The sequence below is a fragment of the Lissotriton vulgaris genome, chromosome 3_1 (assembly GCF_964263255.1).
Source record: "Lissotriton vulgaris chromosome 3_1, aLisVul1.2, whole genome shotgun sequence".
Classification (NCBI taxonomy): Eukaryota; Metazoa; Chordata; class Amphibia; order Caudata; family Salamandridae; genus Lissotriton; species Lissotriton vulgaris.
The window spans coordinates 2,050,969,557-2,050,991,154 of NC_141689.1; the positions used below are offsets into that span (position 1 = coordinate 2,050,969,557).

Genomic DNA, 21,598 nt, shown 5'->3' on the forward strand with positions numbered 1-21,598 from the left:
GCCAAAACCAATCTTCACGAAGGCATGAAAGAAGTAGCCGTATGGATGAAATACAGCCGCCTTAAACTTAACTTAGACAAAACGGAAGTGCTCATCCTAGGATCATCCCCCTCTGCCTGGGACGAATCATGGTGGCCTTCGGATCTGGGGCAAGCACCCATACCCACGGACCATGCACGTAACCTTGGCTTCATCCTAGACTCTTCACTCGCGATGACTAATCAAGTCAACGCTGTCTCGTCCTCCTGCTTCAACGTACTTCGTATGCTCAAAAAAATCTTCCGCTGGATCCCCGCCGAGACAAGAAAGACTGTCACCCACGCACTGGTTACAAGTTGACTAGACTACGGAAACACCCTCTACGCCGGAATTACAGCCAAATTACAGAAAAAACTCCAACGCATCCAAAACGCATCAGCAAGACTCATTTTGGACATCCCTCGCCAAGATCACATCACCGGCCACCTGAAAGACCTCCACTGGCTTCCCGTCAACAAGAGAATAATGTTCCGTCTCCTCACCCACGCACACAAGGCCCTCTACAATCTAGGGCCCGAATGCCTCAACACTCGACTATCCTTCTACACACCCACTCGCCAACTAAGATCATCCAATCAAGGCCTCGCCGCAGTTCCACGTATCCAAAGATCCACCATGGGAGGTAGATCCTTCTCCTACTTGGCGGCCAAGACCTGGAACTCACTCCCCACTCACCTCCGCCTTACACAGAACTACATCTCCAACTCAAAACCTGGCTATTCGATAAATAATGAACCCCCTCCCCAAGCGCCTTGAGACCCTCTGGGTGAGTAGTGCGCTATATAAATTCTTGAACTTGAACTCTACCAACGTATTAAGAAAGGAGGACAGGGCAAAGAATAATGCACATTGGGATTCGTTCAAGTTGTTAGACCAGAATAACATCGCCAAAATGCTACTAGACATCAAACCTAATAACCATTATAACGACCCTCTCCCTGCAAAATTCATGAAAAAAGTCAGCAATATCGGGATTCCTATATGGACAAAAATTATTAACGCCTCTCTTGAACAAGGGATACTCCCTGAATGCCTAAAAACTGGACAAGTAATTCCCATCATCAAAAAACAGACCGCGATGATCCGAATAATTTTCGCCCAGTAACTAACATCCCGATACTTGCCAAACTAATAGAGAAATGTGTTCAAAAATAACTTAGCGAACACATAGACAATTTCTCCCTATTGGATGACTGTCAATCGGGCTTTAGAACAGGACACAGCATGGAAACAGCAATTCTACATATAGTCGACAATGCTCTACAGGCCCTAGACCAAAAAAGATCATGCCTACTCATCCTTCTAGACCTATCATCTGCATTTGACACGGTAAATCATGCAAAACTATTACACAGGCTCCAAGACAGAATGGGGATATCGGGTAGTGTGCTGAAATGGTTTGACTCCTTCCTCAAAAATAGAACGCAAAGATTCCTGGTCAACCAAGCGCTGTCACCTTCATGCCCTAACACGATTGGAGTTCCCCAAGGATCTACATTATCTCCATCATTGTTTAACCTGTATGTTGAACCGCTTACAGAAATTCTCCGAAAGTCTAAAATAGCCTTCCATATGTACGCAGATGACACACAGCTATACATCAAAATAGCGTCTCTGGAAGACATCAGGTTAATGAATGAGGCTTTACAAACAACACTACAATGGCTAACAAGCAATCACCTGAAGCTAAACACTCAGAAAACTGAATTCCTACTGATCTCACCACTAAAGAACCACACAGAGTGCAAGGAATGGTCAAAAATGATCACGGCTCTCAACTGCACACTCACAAGTATAATCATACTATACAAGTCTCTATCTATTCTACCTCATGCAATATAAACTATACAAGACTAGGTCTTAGCTACTTCCTGTATTGTATCTTCGTTTTTGTACTTATCTATATTATTTAACGAAGTATAAGCATACTATACAAGTCGTTATCTTTCTACCTCTTGCAATGTAAACTATACAAGACTATGTCTATGCTACTTTTTGCATTGTAAAGCGCTCTGATACCCAAGGGTCTTGTACGCGCTATACAAAACTCTCTAAATAAATAAATAATTAAATAAATAAAGATTGGTTTTGATATCCGCCTCCCATGCCCCCATGAACAGATTTGCGAATCTAGGCGCAAAACATGTTCCCATCGCGGTTCCGTGGGACTGTACATAGATGTCATTGTTGAATAGGAAAATATTATTCTCAAGACCATGTTTAATCATGTCCAAAATCATAGCTGTGTGCCCCAAATATTTAATGTCTCTCCCTTTCAAAAATCTAGCACAAGCCTCCATACCCTGTTGATGATCAATCACCGTATAGAGTGAGGTCACATCCATAGTTAGAAGAAAGCAATCATTATCCCATGTCACATCATTAATTTTCTCTAGGAAATCCTTAGTATCTTTTACATATGTAGGTAGACTCATTACAAAGTCCCTCAGGAAATTGTCCACATAACGGGACACATTCTCAAGCACACATCCCCTAGATGAAATAATCTGTCTACCAGGTGGATTCTCTCTACTTTTGTGTACCTTAGGGAGAAGGTATAGAATGGGGAGTATAGGATGGTCCCGTTTCAAAAAACAATATTCCTCCCATTCAATCCATCCCTTATCTTTCCACTCTTTAAGTTTGTCCCATATGTTGTTGATACTTTTGTTGTAATCAGCTCTGATTGATCTCTTATAGGTTTTTTCATCATGTAATTGTCGCTCTGCCTCTCGTATATACATTTCCCTAGGCATAATCACAATATTACCGCCTTTGTCAGCGGGTCTTATCAGGATACTGGTATCATCTGCTAGTTCTTTCATTGCCTGTTTTTGTGATGCAGTCAAATTGTGTTTAAATTTCTTCATCTGTTTAGACCAATTATGACTGCGCAAATCTAATAATTCTTTGCCTATTTGGATTTCAAAAGTATCAATGTTATCATGGTTCATTTTGGGCAAAAACATGGACTTGGACTTCAAGGGGGTACCCGCTGCAATGTTGTGTTGAATTTCCAATGCATCTAGGATGCGTATGGCTTCATAACTTAGATCAGGGTCATCTTGCTCATTATTCAGTTCATCAAATGCCACCAAATTATCAATGTCACCAATTACGAGGCTGTCTTTGCGTCCCATTGCCTCATTTCTCTGACCCTTTTTGCTTTTAGTTGGTTTCAATTTGTGCCATTTTTTTCAGTTTCATTTTTCTACAAAACTTGAAAATATCAATCTTATCATCAACATAACTCATGGGTACTGTCGGGCAGAATGACAACCCTAAGCAGAGAGTTCTTTTCTCTTTTTTGCTGATTACTTTATCAGATAAATTAATTATCGTTCGATTTACCTGTGCGTCATCCATTATTGGGTTTTCTTGTACTGAGCCTTTTTGTTTCCCACTTGCTCCTTCTTGTCGGATTTGTTTGCGCCTCTGTTTGAGTTTCTTCCTCCTCTTGCTCTGATATTTCTTGGCCTTCCTCTGCCGCTTGTATTTTGCGATTTGTTCTTCTCCTGTAGTCTCGAGGATGATCAGGTTGCTTGTCGGCTCCGTTTCATGAGCCGATATTTGTCTAAAAAAGTTCTCAGTTTTTGGATAACTTCTCCTTCAGAGTCTAAGCTAATGGAACTCATGGTCAATTCTAAGTTGTCCGTCAGCGAGTCACTGGTTTCATCTTCTTCTAGTTCTTCTCCCATTTTTGAGCTTGTTCCTGTTGCTCCTTTCGTCTTAGAGTCGTACAGATGGTCGTACTTTCGACTGTTGGTAAAAATTCTTCCAGACTCATAGTCTCCACAGTCTCTGTGTAACTTGTATTGTTTTCTATTCTTAATATCCTCTTCCAGATTCTTTAATCTTTTTTTCATTTCTTCAATGAATTTGACAATTACTTCTTGGTCTGGATGTTTATTCAATTCTTCTGTTAGTTCTTCGATATCTTTCTTTATTTTAGCTCGATCTGACCATGCGTATTTCACCAAGATCTGCATCATAACTTTCGAGCTATTGGCGGAATTTTGGGACCAATCCTCCAACATTTGTGGGTCAGGTGAGGCATACGATGGAGTGATGTAAATACGTAATCCTCTAGGTATCATATTCTTTTCCAAGTAATCCTGTAAAGAGGTAGCTTCCCACCACTTGGAAACTTCCAACTTATGTAATTTTTCATATTTCCTCAATGCATCCATTATGGTCTTATCAGCTCTTGTGGGAGTAGGTAGTGTTCTTCCCACACCTGGAGCTCTCGCAAATAACGCAAGTGCAGCTTCTTTTCTTTCTTTATCTTCATCCATATTCACTGGAGTTGTTGTTATACCCCTGCGGACCTTCTCGTGATTCTCTGTGGTTCTAATGCCCCTCCGTATAAATCCGGAGTTCCCCAATGTTCCCAGTACTCTTAGCACCAATTGAATAAAGATCTTGTGCTGATAGCGTCAAACCTTACTTCCTGCTGCAATCATGTCTAGTATATGTAACGGAGATCGCTTACCTCTACGAAGTGTCAGTTCACTGTACTCGTGAGGCAGTGGTTGCGCTTACTGGGGAACCGCGTAGATTACCTTCATCAATAACCAAAATCACAGGGCTCCTGCTGGTAATCCCTCGCCTTACTGAGGGGTGGCTCGTTCCCGGCGGAGCAGCCGGCAATAATATTCCTTCCAAAACGGCGTTCCAAACGGGCACTCGGGCAAAGAACCACAGCTCACGTAACTAGCTCACAAAGTAAGGTTTATTACACCATAAACCCCCCGTGACGCGTTTCGAGCTCCACAGAGCGCTTGATCACACACATTGTCAATAAAGTTTCACATATTTAACCACATTGCAAACGCGATAGAGAGAGGACTGAGAACATAGAATTTGTGCGCCATCTTGAAGTAATACACAGTGCATTCAGTTACCATTATAAATGTCTAGTGCACATAAATATAAACTCATTACATGAAACATGATTATTCATAATACGTTTCAATCCCACCTGTCAATATCATTACAATCATTGTAATATCATTTCTACTTTCAGATAAATTAATCCATTTTATCCGGTGTACTATGAAGTCATTGTCTAACATTTATAAATAAATTTAGACAGAGCATACTGGTGCTACGTTATGTTCTCCGCAAACCGCCCTATGTCGTGTGTTCAATATGCTACGTATTGCAGACCAATCACACTTGTTGTATGAGCGTGGTCACATGTTACATGGGCGGAGTCTGACGGGTTATAGTTATTTCGTTACCATGACTCCCGTTGGGGCTTACTGTCGACGGCTTTCGTATTCAGAATCATCCGTCATATTTTAAAAATGAAATGCAGAATATATATATATATATATATATATAATTTGCCACCCGCTGTCTCCTATTTACTACTCCACCGTGACTAAAATGCTCACAGCTATGATCGATGCTTTGTTAGCGAGCCTGTTATGATAAATGGATCTATTTGTCTCCACTCTTAAGCGAACCTGCACTGTTATTTGATTGTTATTATATTTGCCACTGTCTTACTGCATGCTAATATCTAATCAACATGCTATGCACTGTATTTGTTATGGCAATTACTTTTGGAAAAATGCAATAAAACAAGTTTTGAAAAAAAAGGTTGGGGCTTATGGAAATTGCGCACTGTCCCACACATTTTAACAAGTATGACCTGTGGAATCAGCAACAGTGCCCTCTGTACAATGAATGCTCTGCCTCCAGGGCAGCCGATTCAGTGAAATAGAATGGTTGCTTTAAAGCTGCTCTGTGTTTCACAGTTTAGGGGCATGTCACCGGCATTTAAAGAAGGGAGAGAGATCCCCCTGCATGCGGGTGCAGTGAGTGACCATTCTCGCCTGCAGGGGGATATCTGGGGGCCTATGGGACCCCGTTTCATCCCTCCAGAGGGCTGCCTTCAGTAGACACACTGACAGCAGTGTGCCCCCTTTTTGTGGTGCACTGTGACTGCACCTCCTTAGTGCCCGGTGCAGACGCAGAGGCAAAGAAATTCACTCATTTACGTGGGGCCACAACCCAATGCAAATGAGAGATTGCCCTCATTATATCGCGGGTGCTACATATGCACCAGTGCTATCAGTATTACAGGAGGAGGCCCACAGGCGTCTGCGTCCCCAAGCTGTAATACCAATGTGCCCAGGGAGGGGTGGGAGGGTAGATGGGAAGGAGATTAGCGGAACAGAGTGGGCAAACCAGGTGCACAAACCCTTTGCTCCCCTGAGGCACAGTATATAATGGACCCCCCATGCAGACAGGAGTGGCTTTGAAGCAGCAGCTCTGTATTTTAAAAAAAATCTTTTTATTAGTATTTCATCATAGTACAATATGAACAAGTAGAACCATCAATAAACGGAGCATCACACTACTGCATTCGTCATCCAGGCGGTAAGGTTATACAGGGACATATGTAATGTAGAACACACATGTTACAGTAAGAAGAGAGGAGGACCTAGTTGTACTTCATATCTAAACAGCAGGGTTTGCACTTAAATATTCAGTCAAATATTTCCAAAAATATTCAGTCAAATATTTCCAATAATCTTTTGGTCTGGATCTGGCTGGCAATTATTCTTCATATGTTCTCAGTGTATCCTGACAATGGGACATGTTCCTGAGCCAATGCCCGACATCAGGTGCTAGTCTACTTTCCCATGACATTGAAACTCGTCGTTTGTATTTCATGTGAATGTGCCGCCCTACAGGCCCACAAATTTGCAGCTGCCCTAGTGGCAGCACATTTATTGCAATAGGGTGCATTGTTCATGTTTGCACCCGGCGCACCACTTTATAGGTGCGCCATTTCTCAAACAAAGGCAGTACGCCCTTTCAATAATTCAGGCTCTGGTATGCTTCACCAAGCAGTAGAGTCTGTCTAAAGTGCCTGGAGATTCGTTTCTTCTGGGAGACAGCTAAATCTCTCTAACCAGACTGAAAGTTAGTAAGAACAAAAGTGCTACATCTGAAATGGATGTAATCGCCATGAAAATTGGCATGAAAAGTGGCCTACTCAGACCATGTCCGTGAAGGATTTTCTTCAAAACTAATTTTTCAGAAAAGAATCCTAATTCAAGCAGGGTATCGTTTTCCATAATAATCTATATTTAATAATAATTGTCCATGTTTCTAATAGGATGAATTATGAAACTATTAAAATTCTGTAACTGCTTTTCATTGTTGGTTTTATTATTATTTTATTTTCCCCTAGAATATATCATTTAAGACGATCTACGATGTTCTGTCAACAAAACCGGTTCTCAATAAGGTATGTTATCAGAACATGCATTTCACTGTTTAATGACCTGTCTCTTGAAAGAGCCCAGGTGCACTTTGCCAAGCATTATCAAACAGCAGAGAATGTACTTACCTAAGCAGCTCTTTATGAATTCCTGGCTGGTGTTTCCCTAACGCTCTCTCCCATTATGATGCACCCCCGTTGGTGTTCGCAATCTACATTTTGCCCTGTAGATTTTAAGGGATGGCCGACTTGAGTGCATTTGTGATTTCAAATTAAATAACTGCTAATGCAATGCCTTTCAAAAGAAAGGTTTCCATAATTCTATTTGGACCCAACTAACTTCTGTTCTCTATCTTCTCTCCTATTCTTGAAAACGTTTGCATTTATGGAACATGGTACTTGAACTCATTCGTGTATAATTGACTTGGAAAGTAACTTTAGTTTCAATAAATACAGACAAAATATGTGCAGCAATTGCTTTAAATGAACCATAGGACTGCTTATGATAGACCCTTCACACCGGTACTTACAAACTTAGAATGGGGGACATCCAGTTGGAAGATATTTGGATATAGACCAAAATAGACAGATGTCAAAGAAGTCATTTTCAGTTGATGAATGCGAGTAGTTGAAGGAGGAAGTAGAGTGGCAAAGCATTCCTGGTTAGGTACAGTAAATACAGTTTGAAGGCTGCCATGAGAGAGATACCAATAGGGTAACAGATGGATCCTTTGCTCTTCAGAAAACAACGAAGCAACTTCAGATCGTTCATGCATGTCTTAACTTCTGTTATCATTCGCTTTTCACCTGCTCCTTGATTGTCTCACAATGCATTAAACTGCGGTACAATTACATTCTTGGAAATATGCAGTGCGGCTACTTCCTGGTCTAGGCACATCTTTAAGAAGAACATTCGCCTGGATTCTGATGATTCTCCGAACATTCAGGTGGTTGGGCTTATTTTGTTCTGAGCACTCTTCTACATAAGGCTTTTTTCATATCTGAAACTGATTAATGCTTGATGCAAGCTTGGGAACATAGGAGCGGCCTAATGATGGGGAAGTAATTGCTGTTTACCTGATTGGGAGATTCTCTATTGTGTTTTCCACAGATTCTAATTTTTACATTGCTGTCTTTCTTGAGCAAGTATGAATGAATGAATATAATCTCATAGCATGGATCTGTGAAATGAATCTCCTCAAAGCTGTTACTGGTGGTAGTAGTAGTTTCTGGAAGGATACAGAATTAGAAAAAAATCTATTTTTGTAGCCTCAATTTTAATTCAAAAGCCCAAATTTCTAAGGGCCTTGGGTCTTGAGTCTCAATGTATTTGTCAGTCTGTCCTCACGAAGCCCCACCCAGCCGCACTCTACAGTGGTCAGCCAGGTATTTTACAAATGCAGGCTATTTTCTACTTTGCAATGGTACAAAACCTACATTCTTAAGAAAATCCTCTACGTATGGAACTAAAATGTGAAGGGTTTGTTAAAAAGGGCAAGATGCTGCATCCTACATTATTAGAAGTTCAAGGCAGATCACTTCCTGCGATCGACTAAACTCCTACAGCTCAGTTCTACGCCCCACAATGCACTCCTTCAACCATGCTCTGCCTATGCATAGCCTACTCTGCACCTGCTCATCAGTTCCCTGCATATCTTCAGTCATACTGTACAAATCTTTAGCTAGATGTTATGTACCCTTGGCTGTGCACGTTTGTGTGCTGTATGTACACTTGCCTGCTCTCTGCAGATCCATAGCAGCGTGCCTCTCCAGAGCATGTGTTTAATATTTGTGCTGCACATCCTCTAACTTGTTTTGCTTACCCAAGGCCATGCACTGAACATGCCATGTGATTTTTACCAGTCTGGCTGTGTTTCTCACAGTATCCGTCATGCAATACACAAGCCCCGCTACCCTCTGTACACCCTCCATCACTCTTTTTAATACGGCAGAGTGGAAGGATGAGCTTTCAAAGTGAGGGAAACCAAACCTACCACAGGTACATGAGAGGGTGACAATCCAGAGATAGAGGAATAGGGATCCAGGGTAGAGGTGCAGGGAGTTCAAAGATAATATAAATGCTCAACTGTTTGTACATCACCCCTTGCTCATGCAAAGAATCATTAAAGTACTGGTAGGACTTTTGAGCAGAACAATCACAAAAACTGTGATCAAAGCGGTACCCTCTTATGTCTTCTGCTTTTGGTCCTCGTAACAAATGGGAAATGTAGGTAGCCTACCATGCTGTCTGCTAGGGGCAGGTGGGCTGAATATTGAGGCTGTGAAGCCTCTAGAGAGAGGGTGGGGAAGGGGGCAATCGGCAAATGGGAGAAGCCTCTAGAGATTGTGCAGGGGTGGTGGTTTAACAGAGTAATGATCAGATGAGGGAGAGAGCAAGGAAAGCCAGGTGCTTTCCTGGAGCGCTAAAAGAAAAAAAGAAAATAGGCAGTTCCCTCATATCCGCAGTAAAAGATGCAATTTATCAAAACAAAGTAAACTCACAAAGGCATGCTGCAGGGGTTGTAGAATAGCGAAGTCGGGTAGATAAGAAAGCTAACCAGTCATGGGGCTGACCCAAAGCCTACTATATTTCACAATAGGACTTCTACAACCGACAGCTAAAGCGTTCTCTAGGCAAGACCTAAAAAGCTACTGCCAATTTCACTCATTTGGGGTGAGTTTGTTTCCTGATATATGGAAGTTGACTTCAATGTGGATAGTTATGGGGAGTATGTGATTGTTTCAATGAATGGAATTTCTGTTCACATAGTTTTTTGTGTCCAAATGGTTCGCTTTTACTGCAGATGTGGGAGAGTATGAACTCCTCTCTGGAATTAAGACCCTTTAGGCAGAACTTTCTCATAATGATAAAAATTGAGCTCAAAAGAGTGAGAGGGGAGGCTGGTGCCTGTCGGGTCTCTATGATTGTTGTGCCTTACTGTTAAACAGTTTCACTCACCTACATCCCGGGGGTCAGCGAGGAGAAGAACAGAGACGAAGAAGGAGCATATGGTGGGTATGGGGTTGGGGGGAGGGTACCTGGGAGTTACGGGGAAGGAAAGTCCACTTCAGAAGTGTCACCGCGGAGTAAGCATTTGAGTTGATGTACATTGTCGGTCCGATGTTAATGATATCAGGGACCAGTCAATCTCCTTGTGTGGCTGTCGTGGCCAGAGCAGCTGTGAGCCACTTGGGTCCCAAAGAAGGTTAATAACAAGCAACTTGGGAGTTCCCGGGTTAGGATCTACAATCTCGTTTGTAGTTGGGTATGTGTCGACTGGTAAAGTGATTGGACACACTCCATAACAAGCACTGGCGCTTCGCATTGTCCAGGTTGTTAGAAGAACATTGATGATCATCAGTCCCAGCATTGTAATCTGTATAGTTTCTGTGGATTATTATGTCCGGGCAAGGCCGAGGATACAGTGCTACAGCTGGGCCGATGACTCTTCACAGGAGTCTCTGATAATGTCCTGGAGCTGGGCGGGAAACCAATGATCCTCCACCATGTCTTCGCAGTGTCTGTCAGGGAGGGAGGAAGCCCGCTCATCTCAACGTCCAGTCCGTTTCAGGGCTCTTGTGACTTGTGGTGTCACACTGGATTCTGAGGCGGACCCCAGTGGATGGTAGCAAGGCTGTTAGTGCTTCAGATGAGCTCAGCCATGCGCTCCTGAGTGGTCGAGGTACTGGAGCCTGCAGTAGTTCTTTTCTGTATTTATGGGTCTATCTGTGCTGTTTGCACTCTATGCTGCCACTGCCATCTTGGGAGTGCGGCTGTGGCACTGGTAATGCGTGAAGCCACCAGGGGAGCAGTGTCTGGCTGTTGCCAGTGGCCCTGTATGAGCTCTTATCTTCCCAGGAGTGATTCCCTGCATTAATACAGTCGTATGGGTAGCGCCTGGTACTGCAGGCTTACGTGCCCAGGATGCAGAGTGGTGCGAAGAAACGCCTACTCAGCCACCATCTTAGACAACCCCTCCCAACTTTTTTTAGGGAAGGGCCAGCCCCAAAAGACAGCCAGTGGGCCATTTCCCAAAGGCTCGAAAGATGTGGCAGCCAGTCTTTAGGAGAGCAGTGCAAATAATGTGCTTCCTAAAAGACTTCAGCACTAGAAGAAGCATTGGAGGAAAACACAGATGGAGCATCTGCTACGAGGAAGAGGTCCGTGCCCTCACGAATGAGTAAAAGTGATCAAGGGTTCCCACAGAAAGGTCCTACAACAGTAGCAGAGGTTTGACAGCTGTGCAGTGGTTTCCATTTAAAATCTGGAGGAAAACGTAGAGCACTTACAAACCTTTTCTAGGGCAAAAGCACTGTGTATTCTAAGGCTATCAGACCTGCATAAAACTGGTGATTTGAAGTAGAAAGTGCAATGTTCTTTTTAATAAATCATGGTACTGGATGGATATATGCTGCCTGGAGTTTGTGTTGAAAGATAACTGGCACCCTCCCAAAGGCCCTGTGGAGAAATGCTAGGGTTCAAGCACTGGGTTAGCAAAGCTGGCAGCCACTGTTCAGCGTGAAATAGTCATGAAGGTGGCAGCAAAGAAAGGCTCCATCCTGTTTGAGGACTCCTGAGTGCACATCTTCCCAGACTTCAGTTTTGTGACACAGTGGCACAGAAGAGAATTGCAGATGGTCAAGAACTAGATGATGGTCAATGGTCTAGAGGCATCTTTGTGGTACTTGGCAAAGCTACAGTCCTGAAAAGTAGAGTGCTCTTTATAAATCCTGAGGCCGCATGTGAGTATCTCCCATCCAAAGAGAATGCTACACAGCGCCTTGAGACCCTTCCGGGTGTGTAGTGCGCTATACAAATGACGTGATTGATCAGTGCTTTCCAAACTTTTTAGAACCACAGCCAAATTTTTTGAACGACAAACTTTTCCGAGCCACCTAGCTTTAATTGACATCAAGCAGCAATTTTGATTTGTTTTTAATGTAACTAAAGCATTGTGTAGAAGAGCAATGTCAATTAAAGGCAACACATTCTTCCATTGAAATGTCCACTGAATATGTCCAGGCATGTAGTTTTACTTATAAACTATATTACATGCTAATATTAATGTGTGGAAATGGGGTTTCAGTGAATATTTACCATTTGTGTATCACCATGTAAAGTCTTGATTAGTTTTGATCCCATTAAAACTTTTGTTACCATCACTCTTCAGGATTACGAAAGAATGTGTTTTATTTTTTCTTTCCTAGCGGCTGAATGTGTTCAGTTCACATTTTACAGAATTACATCTTAGACCCTTTCCTTTCACTCTTCCTGTACCCCAGCACGATTGTCACATAAATCACATTGCTTTTCTTTCTGTGACTGCAAAGTGAGAGAAGTTTGTAAACACCAATCCTAATGTTAAAACAAATAAGAAACAGTTTGTCAGAAGATATAGCCTGACATTTGACCTCTGTCTTTGAAGTGCAGAAAATTATGTGACAAGGTAAATACAGAATTTAAAAGCTTCTTTAATTATTGTCCCTGAGACTTCAGAGTGAGAGGCCAGCACACACAGGCCCTTGAAGATCTTCTTCAAGCAGGTTCAAAGCAAAGTTCCAGTCTTTGTTCTTTCCTTGGCAGAAACAGCAACTGTAGGTCAACCCTACACAGCACAAGGCAAAGGGGCAGTACTCCTCCTCTCAGCCCTTCTCCTTGGCAGTGGTTCCTCTTGAGTCCAGAAGTGATCTAAATCTCTGGGGTTTCAGGTGTAATAATTATACCCCAAAATGTCTTTGTTCTCTTTGTCTAAGGGTCTCTGAGCCCAGGCCAAACCAGTTCTGTCCTTACTGGTGCAGTGTGACATCAGGGGGTGAAGACAGCATTATGCAAGGGAGATAGTCCCTATTCAGATGCAAAGAAATCTCCTCCCACTACTCTAAATTCTGCCAAGGTCTACTCAGCTCAGCTCTCAGTCATCCAAGAAGGCCAGGCACATCTCAACCCCTCCTCCCCCCTCATAGGCTGTCTACAGTAAATGCACATCCCCAGCCCCTGTCACTCCAAAACCAGACCGTCAATACACAAACAGGCAGAGGCACACAGAATGGGTAAACCAGGAAATGCCTACGTTCTAAAACTAAAAAAGTTCAGTTCAGACATGTCCTGGGAGCTTGATTCCGGTCCAGGGAAGACATGGCTTGGCAGTTCGGGCTGGACTGTTCCCATGAGGCACAGGGTCAGACTGATTTGCATATGGCCATGTCTGAACAGGGGTGGCGGAGGGAGCTAAAGAACGGTGATGGATTAAACCCAGATCAGTTGACTGGTGGTGAGTGTTTGTATTGTCAATGCTCCATCCATCATCCCCTTTGGTTTTTCCCTACTTTCTAAAAGTGGCATTGTCAAACACACAATTTAAAAACCATCTTTACTAAGAGATGTGTTATCAAATTCTGAGTTCAGAGAGCCTAAACTTTGTTAGAGGCATGTGAGCTGTAGATCACCTGCTTTGCATGCGCCTGCCATCTAGTGTTGGGTCCGGATGTTTGCAGTTTGTTTTTCTTCAAAGTAGTCTTTTCTAGTCATGAGGTAGGCGACTCCTCCTTTAAGTGATCTTGCGCATGGGCATCAACTCCATTGTTTTATTGTTTTTTTCCGCCATTGGGGTCAGACGTGAATTGCTGTGCTCCAGTTCGACACCGTTTCTTCTGTGTCCCTTGGTGAGCAATACACTCCCCCCTCAACTGTATTGTTTTTTTCAATTGCGTATCCCTTTCTCCGCGTATCGTATTTACTTAAAAAATAACTTTCGATCTGCCTCGCAGTCAATGGAATGGACTCCATTCAAATTCTGCCCTCTGTGCCACGCGCACCGACTCACACAGAGAACAGGACTGCGACGCATGCATGGCTTTCCACTCCACGGAGACGCTTCGTGACCTTCGGGCGCGACGTCGCAACATGCAGAGCCAACATGCAAGCTCCATTCCGGACCTCTTCGAAGAAGATTCTGAACAAGAGGCCGGAGACGCCATGAGAGTCAAGGTAGAACAAGATCTCATCGCCATCTCTGACTACGGCTCCGAGAGGGACAACGAGATCCCACAAGGGCAGCGTACTGTGAGTACAGTTACTCCCATGCCCCAAAGTCCTCCTCAGCCCAAGATAAAGGCTCTGGTCCAACCCCTACCTCCGGGTCACGGTCGGCACCGTGAACACGTTTCTGACGCCCCACCTCCTGGTTCGGCACAGAAACACGCCCATAAGCCTTCCGGCTCCGACCCAAGCCGACAGAAAACGGGATCTGATCCGAAACCTTCTGGATCAAAATCAAAGGCCGGCTCCGGCCAACTACCTTTGGCACCGCAAACACTTTTGGATCCGAAATCTTCAGGATCCAAGACTCTGTCTCCGAAACCATAGGCAGCGAACATTTCTGCACCGAAACAACTGGATGTGCCCATCCCTTCTGGGGAACAACTTTTCGATGCTCCGCCTAGCAAGCTGGATCTGAAACAACAAGAGTTGTAAATCCATCCTACTACCGGACATATCACTATAAAAGTGTCACTGAAAAGAAAACCAGAATTGGAGTAGGCCTACCAAATTCCTTTGAAGAGGAAGAATGTCAGGACTAATCCTTCTCCACAACCTCAACATTTAATGATTTCACCTGAACACTCACCACCACACACACCTGAAGATCAGGATGATGAAGACGGGGTTGGGGATGGGGACAATGTACCATTAGTTCCAGATCCTTGGAGAGATTACAACACCAACTCTCCCACAGGAAACGACAGCATAGGCTATATAGAGCTGATAGGTAGAGTTGCCAACTACCATGGTAGTGTAGTTCCTATTTTCCCAATAGGCCCTGCGCATTGGAATAACATAAACAGTAGTATGGACGTAGAAGTGCGGAACTTCCAGGTCTCCACTGACTATGCTAAACTTAATTGGGTTTGTTACCAACTAGCTCAGAGGTCACTGGAAACTTTCTTGACTGAATAGGAAGTGATCAGCTTCCCTGGTACAGACAAGAAGGGATTCAGTTTTCCAACAACCGCATAAACATGACAACTTTGCTCCTTAGAATAAGAGTCAATCTCTAGAGTCGTGTGAAACAATAGACAGTTATTTTACTCAGTCAGTTGTGCAGATTACTTTCACCAAGATGCAGAGAATAGAGAGACGGGCGTTTTCAATAAAAAGGTATTATTTATTGAACAGTCTTTCTTCTCGTGCAAGAGAAATGAATTGCCACAATTGCAAGACTAGTTATTATAAAAAGTGCGTACAGTAAAATGAGGATTTCGAAATAATACTGTAAAAGCATTGATATGGTTTCTTAGCCATACAATGGTTTAAAATGAATAAAATATATACATTCATATATACATTTAGCTAACGTACTCAACTGGTGCTTCTAACAACGCCTACCCCAGTGTACCTGACCTAAGCCTAATACTTGGGAGGGAGTAAGTAAGTAGCAGTTTTAGTTAAGTTGGTTTTGCCAAGGTTTGCTTCAAGAATTCTCTCTAAGGGTTTAGTCAACACCATACCTCTGGAATAGAATGTTGGAGGTCTTGTATCTCCTTCCAGGACTCGATATCCCAGTCACTCGCAAGAGTAGGCTGGAAACGCCGGAGCTGGATTTTCTCGGCAGGAGAAAAGACCGCGTCTCTCTCAGCGCGTCGAGGAGGAGGAGGGGCAGCGTCCGTGGGCAGCTTGTATCTGCTGGGCTCTGCAGAGGACAGCGGTTCTGCTCCTATGTTCACCACACCATCGCTATCATCAATGTCATTGAGGCAGCGTTTGCTTAAGGCAACGTTGGTAATATTTATACCTGAAAGGTGCCTTGTTTGACGTAAGTTTTTGGACATAAGACGTCAAAGATGTCACTAGGAAGTGATCGTCTCTCAGTGCTCATTAGAGTTCTATTACTAATCAAAACATAGCAAGCGGGGTTTTCCCAGGTTGCTGAGTTTTTATCTTGTTGAAGAACTCTGAGTGTAATCTAGGAATCTTAGATAGTGGCTTCTGCTGTGTCATTTGCTCTAATGAGCTGCAGAGGAAGCTGCAGAGGAAGAGATTCTGAAATGTGGCTCTGATCGTGTTAGGCCAGAGACGAGTTTCTGAAATATCACTCTTGATCGTTTATGCCATTATAGGGGAATAGATGGATTATAGCCGTATAGGGGCATAAGGTCACAGTATTGATTGGGGTCCTAGATTAGAACGCGACACCCACTCCACGAATTTATGTCCATCAATTTACTAAAAACTATAGCAAAAGATGCATGTGTAACATTACCCACCCCAAAATACATATTTGCATTTGAAATGGCGTATTTGAAATACATGGATGTACTGTACGTCTTCAAGCATAGAAATCATTCAAAATTATAGCATATGCAATCAGTGAACGATTTTGCAAAAGATTACACATGAAATATCTCTTAATACAGAAAAGAAAGGCGAGATAATTTCATCACATATAAATGCAATTGCTGTAACATGTGCTAGAGGCTGATGTAAAGTTATTATGTCTCTAGAATTACCTAAAAATAGAAGCTTCTGTTCTTTATGAATAGGTCTACTTTAAGCAAAGAATTTTTGTGCCAGAAAAAAGGTAAATATTTTTTAAAAAGTGTTCAATTCAAAAAAAAAATTCTTGTTGAACGGGGAATAGAGTTCCAACGCTTTTCAGCAGTTTTTGTTGATCAAAACTGAAGGCCGAATTCAGAGTTCATGGGAACGCTGTGTGTCGGAATGCTTTTCTAAATTATTGTTTCTGTTCAGGGGAGAACATCATATCAGACAGGCTCTCAAAGAATTGGTTTACAAAATCAGGTGACAGTTCGACCAAGTTCGATAGTGCTGTAACTTGGCAGGTGTGAGAGTGATTGCTATCATCAAAGTCTGGATCAGCAATGCTCACAGAAGGTCGTACCTGGGTGATGTTGCTTTTATTTCTCGCTCCACTGTCACCACCTAGTCGTAGCACAGGAGTCTCAACGAATGCCGTCATCAGGATTGGTAGCCGCTGGGGACAACACAATGCGTGAGCCGTTATAGGACTTAGCAAAGTATCGATATCCATTGGTACTGCTGATGGAAGTGCAAGACAGATGTCCAACACGTACTCATCTCCTCATAGCATACATCGAAGCACAGGTAAGATGCAGGTCTGCCATATCGGTCTGAATGAAAGAAACCAGGTCATGTTCAGATCTCTCAGCCTGGCCAATCCAAGGACTCTAGTTATTCGGTCCCGGTAGCGTATTGCTAGGATCGTTTCCTCCATCCTTGTAGGAGTCATGTCTGAGTTTTGGCTTGCCATATCGGAGCAGGAGGGTCAAAAATAAAATGCCTGCTACAAGTCCCAAAAATAGGGGTATGCCGCCAAAGACTGAATGGACAAAATTGGGAATGATTCCTAGAATTGCTTTGAATGGCGTTAACAGTCCCGTAAAAATGGTCTTAAATATGCCTGGGATGCCTGTGGCACTAGACATGTTAAGGAGTTGGCTAAGCATTTCTGTGAAATGCACGGGGCAATTTGTTGATAAAAGGTCATGAATCTCTGATGTTGTCCTTGCAACTTGGAGTTCATACGTCTCTTTTGATGACGTGATGGCACTGTTGTCTGCAAAAGCACAGACTTCATTCTGCTTAAAGTATCAATTCGTATAGAAGAGAAATTCAAACGAGGCCATATGGGAGTCTCAGCGTCTCCAGGGCCGTTTGGAAACAATGCTTGCATACAGCATTTGACCATGGAAGTTACGCTTACGAGATATGCTTTCCCTGGCAAAAGGCCACAACAGCTGCGATCCGTTCTAAGAATGTAACTCCCATTCGAGAGCTGCTTAAAGAAGGTTTCTATCTGCGTTGCAGGTGTGACATGTTGGTGGCATGAAAGGTTGTTAGAATTTCCTTCACAGGCTCCGTGTAAATTAATACCCTGGCACAAAAGTATACCGCTTAGTGAATGTTTACAGTTTTCACCACTAAGAAATACATTTTTGTTGCTGTCACTATAGCATGTGTGTGTGTATGGTAATGTCCATGCTGACTTAACGTATCCTTTACCCAAACGTTCATACTGGCCAGTCGGTATGTATTCAAGGCAATTTTTAAATCGGAAAGTTATCGGAATTGTGATAATCCCGTGTATTATCCATTCAATGACAGGACTTTCTGACATTGTCAAAGGTAATCTCTCAAGTTTTTCGATGCTCAGGAATGTATAGTCTGCTCCTTTCTGTGCCAAGCTGATTTGTTTATCAGTAAGGTTAAAGATGGAAAACAATGACGTTGTGTTGATTAAACGCCAAGGCACATAGCCTGAACGAAGATTTTGCAGCGTCCAGCCTAACTGTACAATAGAATGCAATTGTGACTGGCCATGCTGTAACATTAGCAAGTCTTTGTCTATTATATCTATGGCAGATGATACAATACTGTCCAGTGAATATATTCTGGAAGGCAGAGTCATTAACCCATTGTCCACAACAAAAAGTGATTTTTCCAAGTTAATACAATCAATTTCTTGTATTTTTTCAGCTGTTTCAATTTGTGTGACTTTTTTAAGCCTCGTTGTATGCCGCATAGATGCTGGCCGCTATGAAGCGTTTTTGACGCTGTTTGCGTGGTCCCATAATAAAATCGCGCAAATCAGCACCCTCTAAGTAAAGATAAATGTTGCTTAATTTCAGCCAGTGTGGATAATTTTAGCCATTCAAGGTACAGCTTCCCTACACTGTATGTTGTTACTATCCCTGGATGTTGTCTCTGGGAGTATCTAGGGTCTGGTCTGGACATTGCTAACCCCTGTGTTTTATTCAGGAATCTATCTTGACAGTTGTTTGTATCAGTAGGCCAGATTAACCACTTTTTCCAATCAGGATGTGTTCTGTTTAGATGTAAAATTTTAGATACGTCTATTTCAATATCTGTTGTTGCATTATCAGGTATTGGCTTTGGAATAGACGGTTTGTTAAGGTCTTTGATCTTAGCTAGGCCAAGACAGGTTGTTTGGTGAATTGTTTCATTTAAAAACATTAATTGTTCTGGGATCATGCAGGCTCGAAATAATGCTTCTATGCCTTGTACCTGCCAATCTTTTGTACCCCAGATTGTTTTTGTTTCAATGTTATTTTTCCAATAATCAAAACCAAATGTCATCATTTTTTCATAAAATGCTTCTGAATATATCAATTTAGTATTTGTCAGCATAGTTTTCAACCCTGTTTTATCTAACAGTTTATAATAAAACGTTTCTGCATCACTGGTGTTAAGCCCTGAGACGTACTGAAATTTCTCATAGAATGTTTTAGAACTGCTTTTAGGTGGAGTAGCACAATGTTCCCATTGGTTATATTTAAAACATTTCTAGGTTGTGCAGATTTATGCAAGTAATGATCACCATAGTGTGTGTAGCAGAACATCTGTTCATAACTAGACGAACCTTGCAAATAATCATGTTCTGTGAATCTTGCTGACATTACTAAATCAGACATCATATTATTAATACTTTCAAAGTCCCAATCATCAGAGAATGTACTAGGTTTTACAAAGTCACTTAAGGAAACCTTGAATTGATGAGGATATTTCAGGATTTCGACCGGACCATATATTTCATAGTCCGTTTTGTCCCATACTACCCCGCCGGGTATTGGAATGGCTGTGACATTTACTGTTGACAGTTCTCTTTTCTTTACGTGGAATGATCTGTGTGGTTTGAGGACTAAGTTGATGTTCTGACTTGCTGTGTCCATTGAATTGTAATAAACTTTCCTAAAATTAAAACTAAAATTGGGCATAGTAGGAGTATAAATACCCCCGAAATAATCCAATGCTCAATTAATGGTGCATCCAGATATACTTCTTTGATTTGATGAAAGAGTTCTGTCGCTTTTTCTTTAAAAGTCTTTTTTATTTCTGGCATCACTTCGGGGTTGCTTTGATCCTCAGAAAAGTTATCGAAGTTGATGAAGTAGCCAGAGGCAGTTCTGTCAATTGTTGGGATTGTTCTTTCAATTTGTCTTTCGGTAGCACATTCTGATGCCACATCATTGTAGACTGGTGTTTCTTGACGAACTGTTTCAATCTGTTTCAAGAGGCACGAGTTCCATGGCATTATTGCGTAGTCCCTCTCTGTGCACTGCAGGCTTATCGAATGTGATTAGTCTTTCAGTTTGAACCTCTTGAATTGTTGCACGTTTGGGTATTCTGTTGTTTCTCGGGAGTCCACTGGGCCTACTGTTGATTATAGGCCACATGCTTGTGGTTTTACCAGGTCGATTGATATAACTCTGTTCTCCTTTTTACCAGCAAGGGGCGGTAGTACTACTGATCTTGTTCCGTTGATTGCTAAGACAGGTACTGCTTTTCTGTAAGAAGGCCCAAATTCCTTCTTCACCGCTATTTTTTCTCGGACTAGATCCCCAATCTTTGGAATCCAGACAGGCCTTGCTGGGGCTGGTGGTGCCTCGTCAGTGGTAGTTGGCTGTTGCTTTAACTTTATGTTGCTTAAGGATTTTCTTGTTTCATTCAAGTCCTGTAAAACAGCCAAACAGTCTTTGATGTCAAAGTATGTTTTCTTATCTTTTACCACTGATACCTGACTATCTAAGTCCTGAATGTGCATTCTATTTCCGAACAATAGTTCATATGGGCTGAAACCTTTTAGAGAATTTCTTGGCAAGTTGTTTAGGCTTAACTGGACACTTATTAAATGTTTGACCCACCCATCACCCGAACCTAATACCTTCGCTGTTATAAATTGCTTTATGTCCCGGTTTTTTCTTTCTACCACACTGTTCCCTTCGGGGTGTGCCGGACAAGAATACCGCAAGCCAACGCCCATGTTGGCCATGACCTCCTTATAAGCTCGAGAGCTATAAGCAGGACCCTGGTCAGAATGGAACATGGCAATTGCGTATGTGCCGATAAAGACTCGCAGATGTTTTATAACCGTTCTGGCGTCAGCTGAGCGCTGGGGCCAAATTTTTTAAGTGTGTTTAGCCTTAATGATCTACAATGGGACGCGTTTCTCTTGTTTGATTGCGCGGATAGATCGCCTTATGCTTTCTATTAGGGTTTCTGACACTACACTGGCCGGTTCTCCACTGCGATCTCTGTTGCAGTCTTCACAGTTTTTTGCAAATTCATGAATACCTACGCTCATTTCCGGCCACCAGTACTCTGATTGCAATTCTCTCAGAGAGTCCCTGATTGTTTGGTGTCTCAGACCCAACCCCATATGTGCCTCCTGTAATAGGAATCTTCTCCTGTTCATGTTTGGAATTACCCTATCCCCCACTCCAGGCATTCGAGCAAAAGGAACGGAGTTTGCATCAATTACG

General features: G+C 42.6%; 1 protein-coding gene across 1 annotated transcript in view; it reads left to right on the forward strand.

Annotated features, from left to right (window-relative positions):
• The window catches only part of ASAH1 (N-acylsphingosine amidohydrolase 1), a 235,081-nt gene that overhangs the window by 204,018 nt on the left and 9,465 nt on the right, over nt 1-21,598 (forward strand). The window contains exon 13 of the mRNA XM_086962561.1: nt 7,250-7,306. Within this exon, the coding sequence (XP_086818687.1) occupies nt 7,250-7,306 (57 nt within the window). The remainder of the gene's footprint in view (nt 1-7,249; nt 7,307-21,598) is intronic.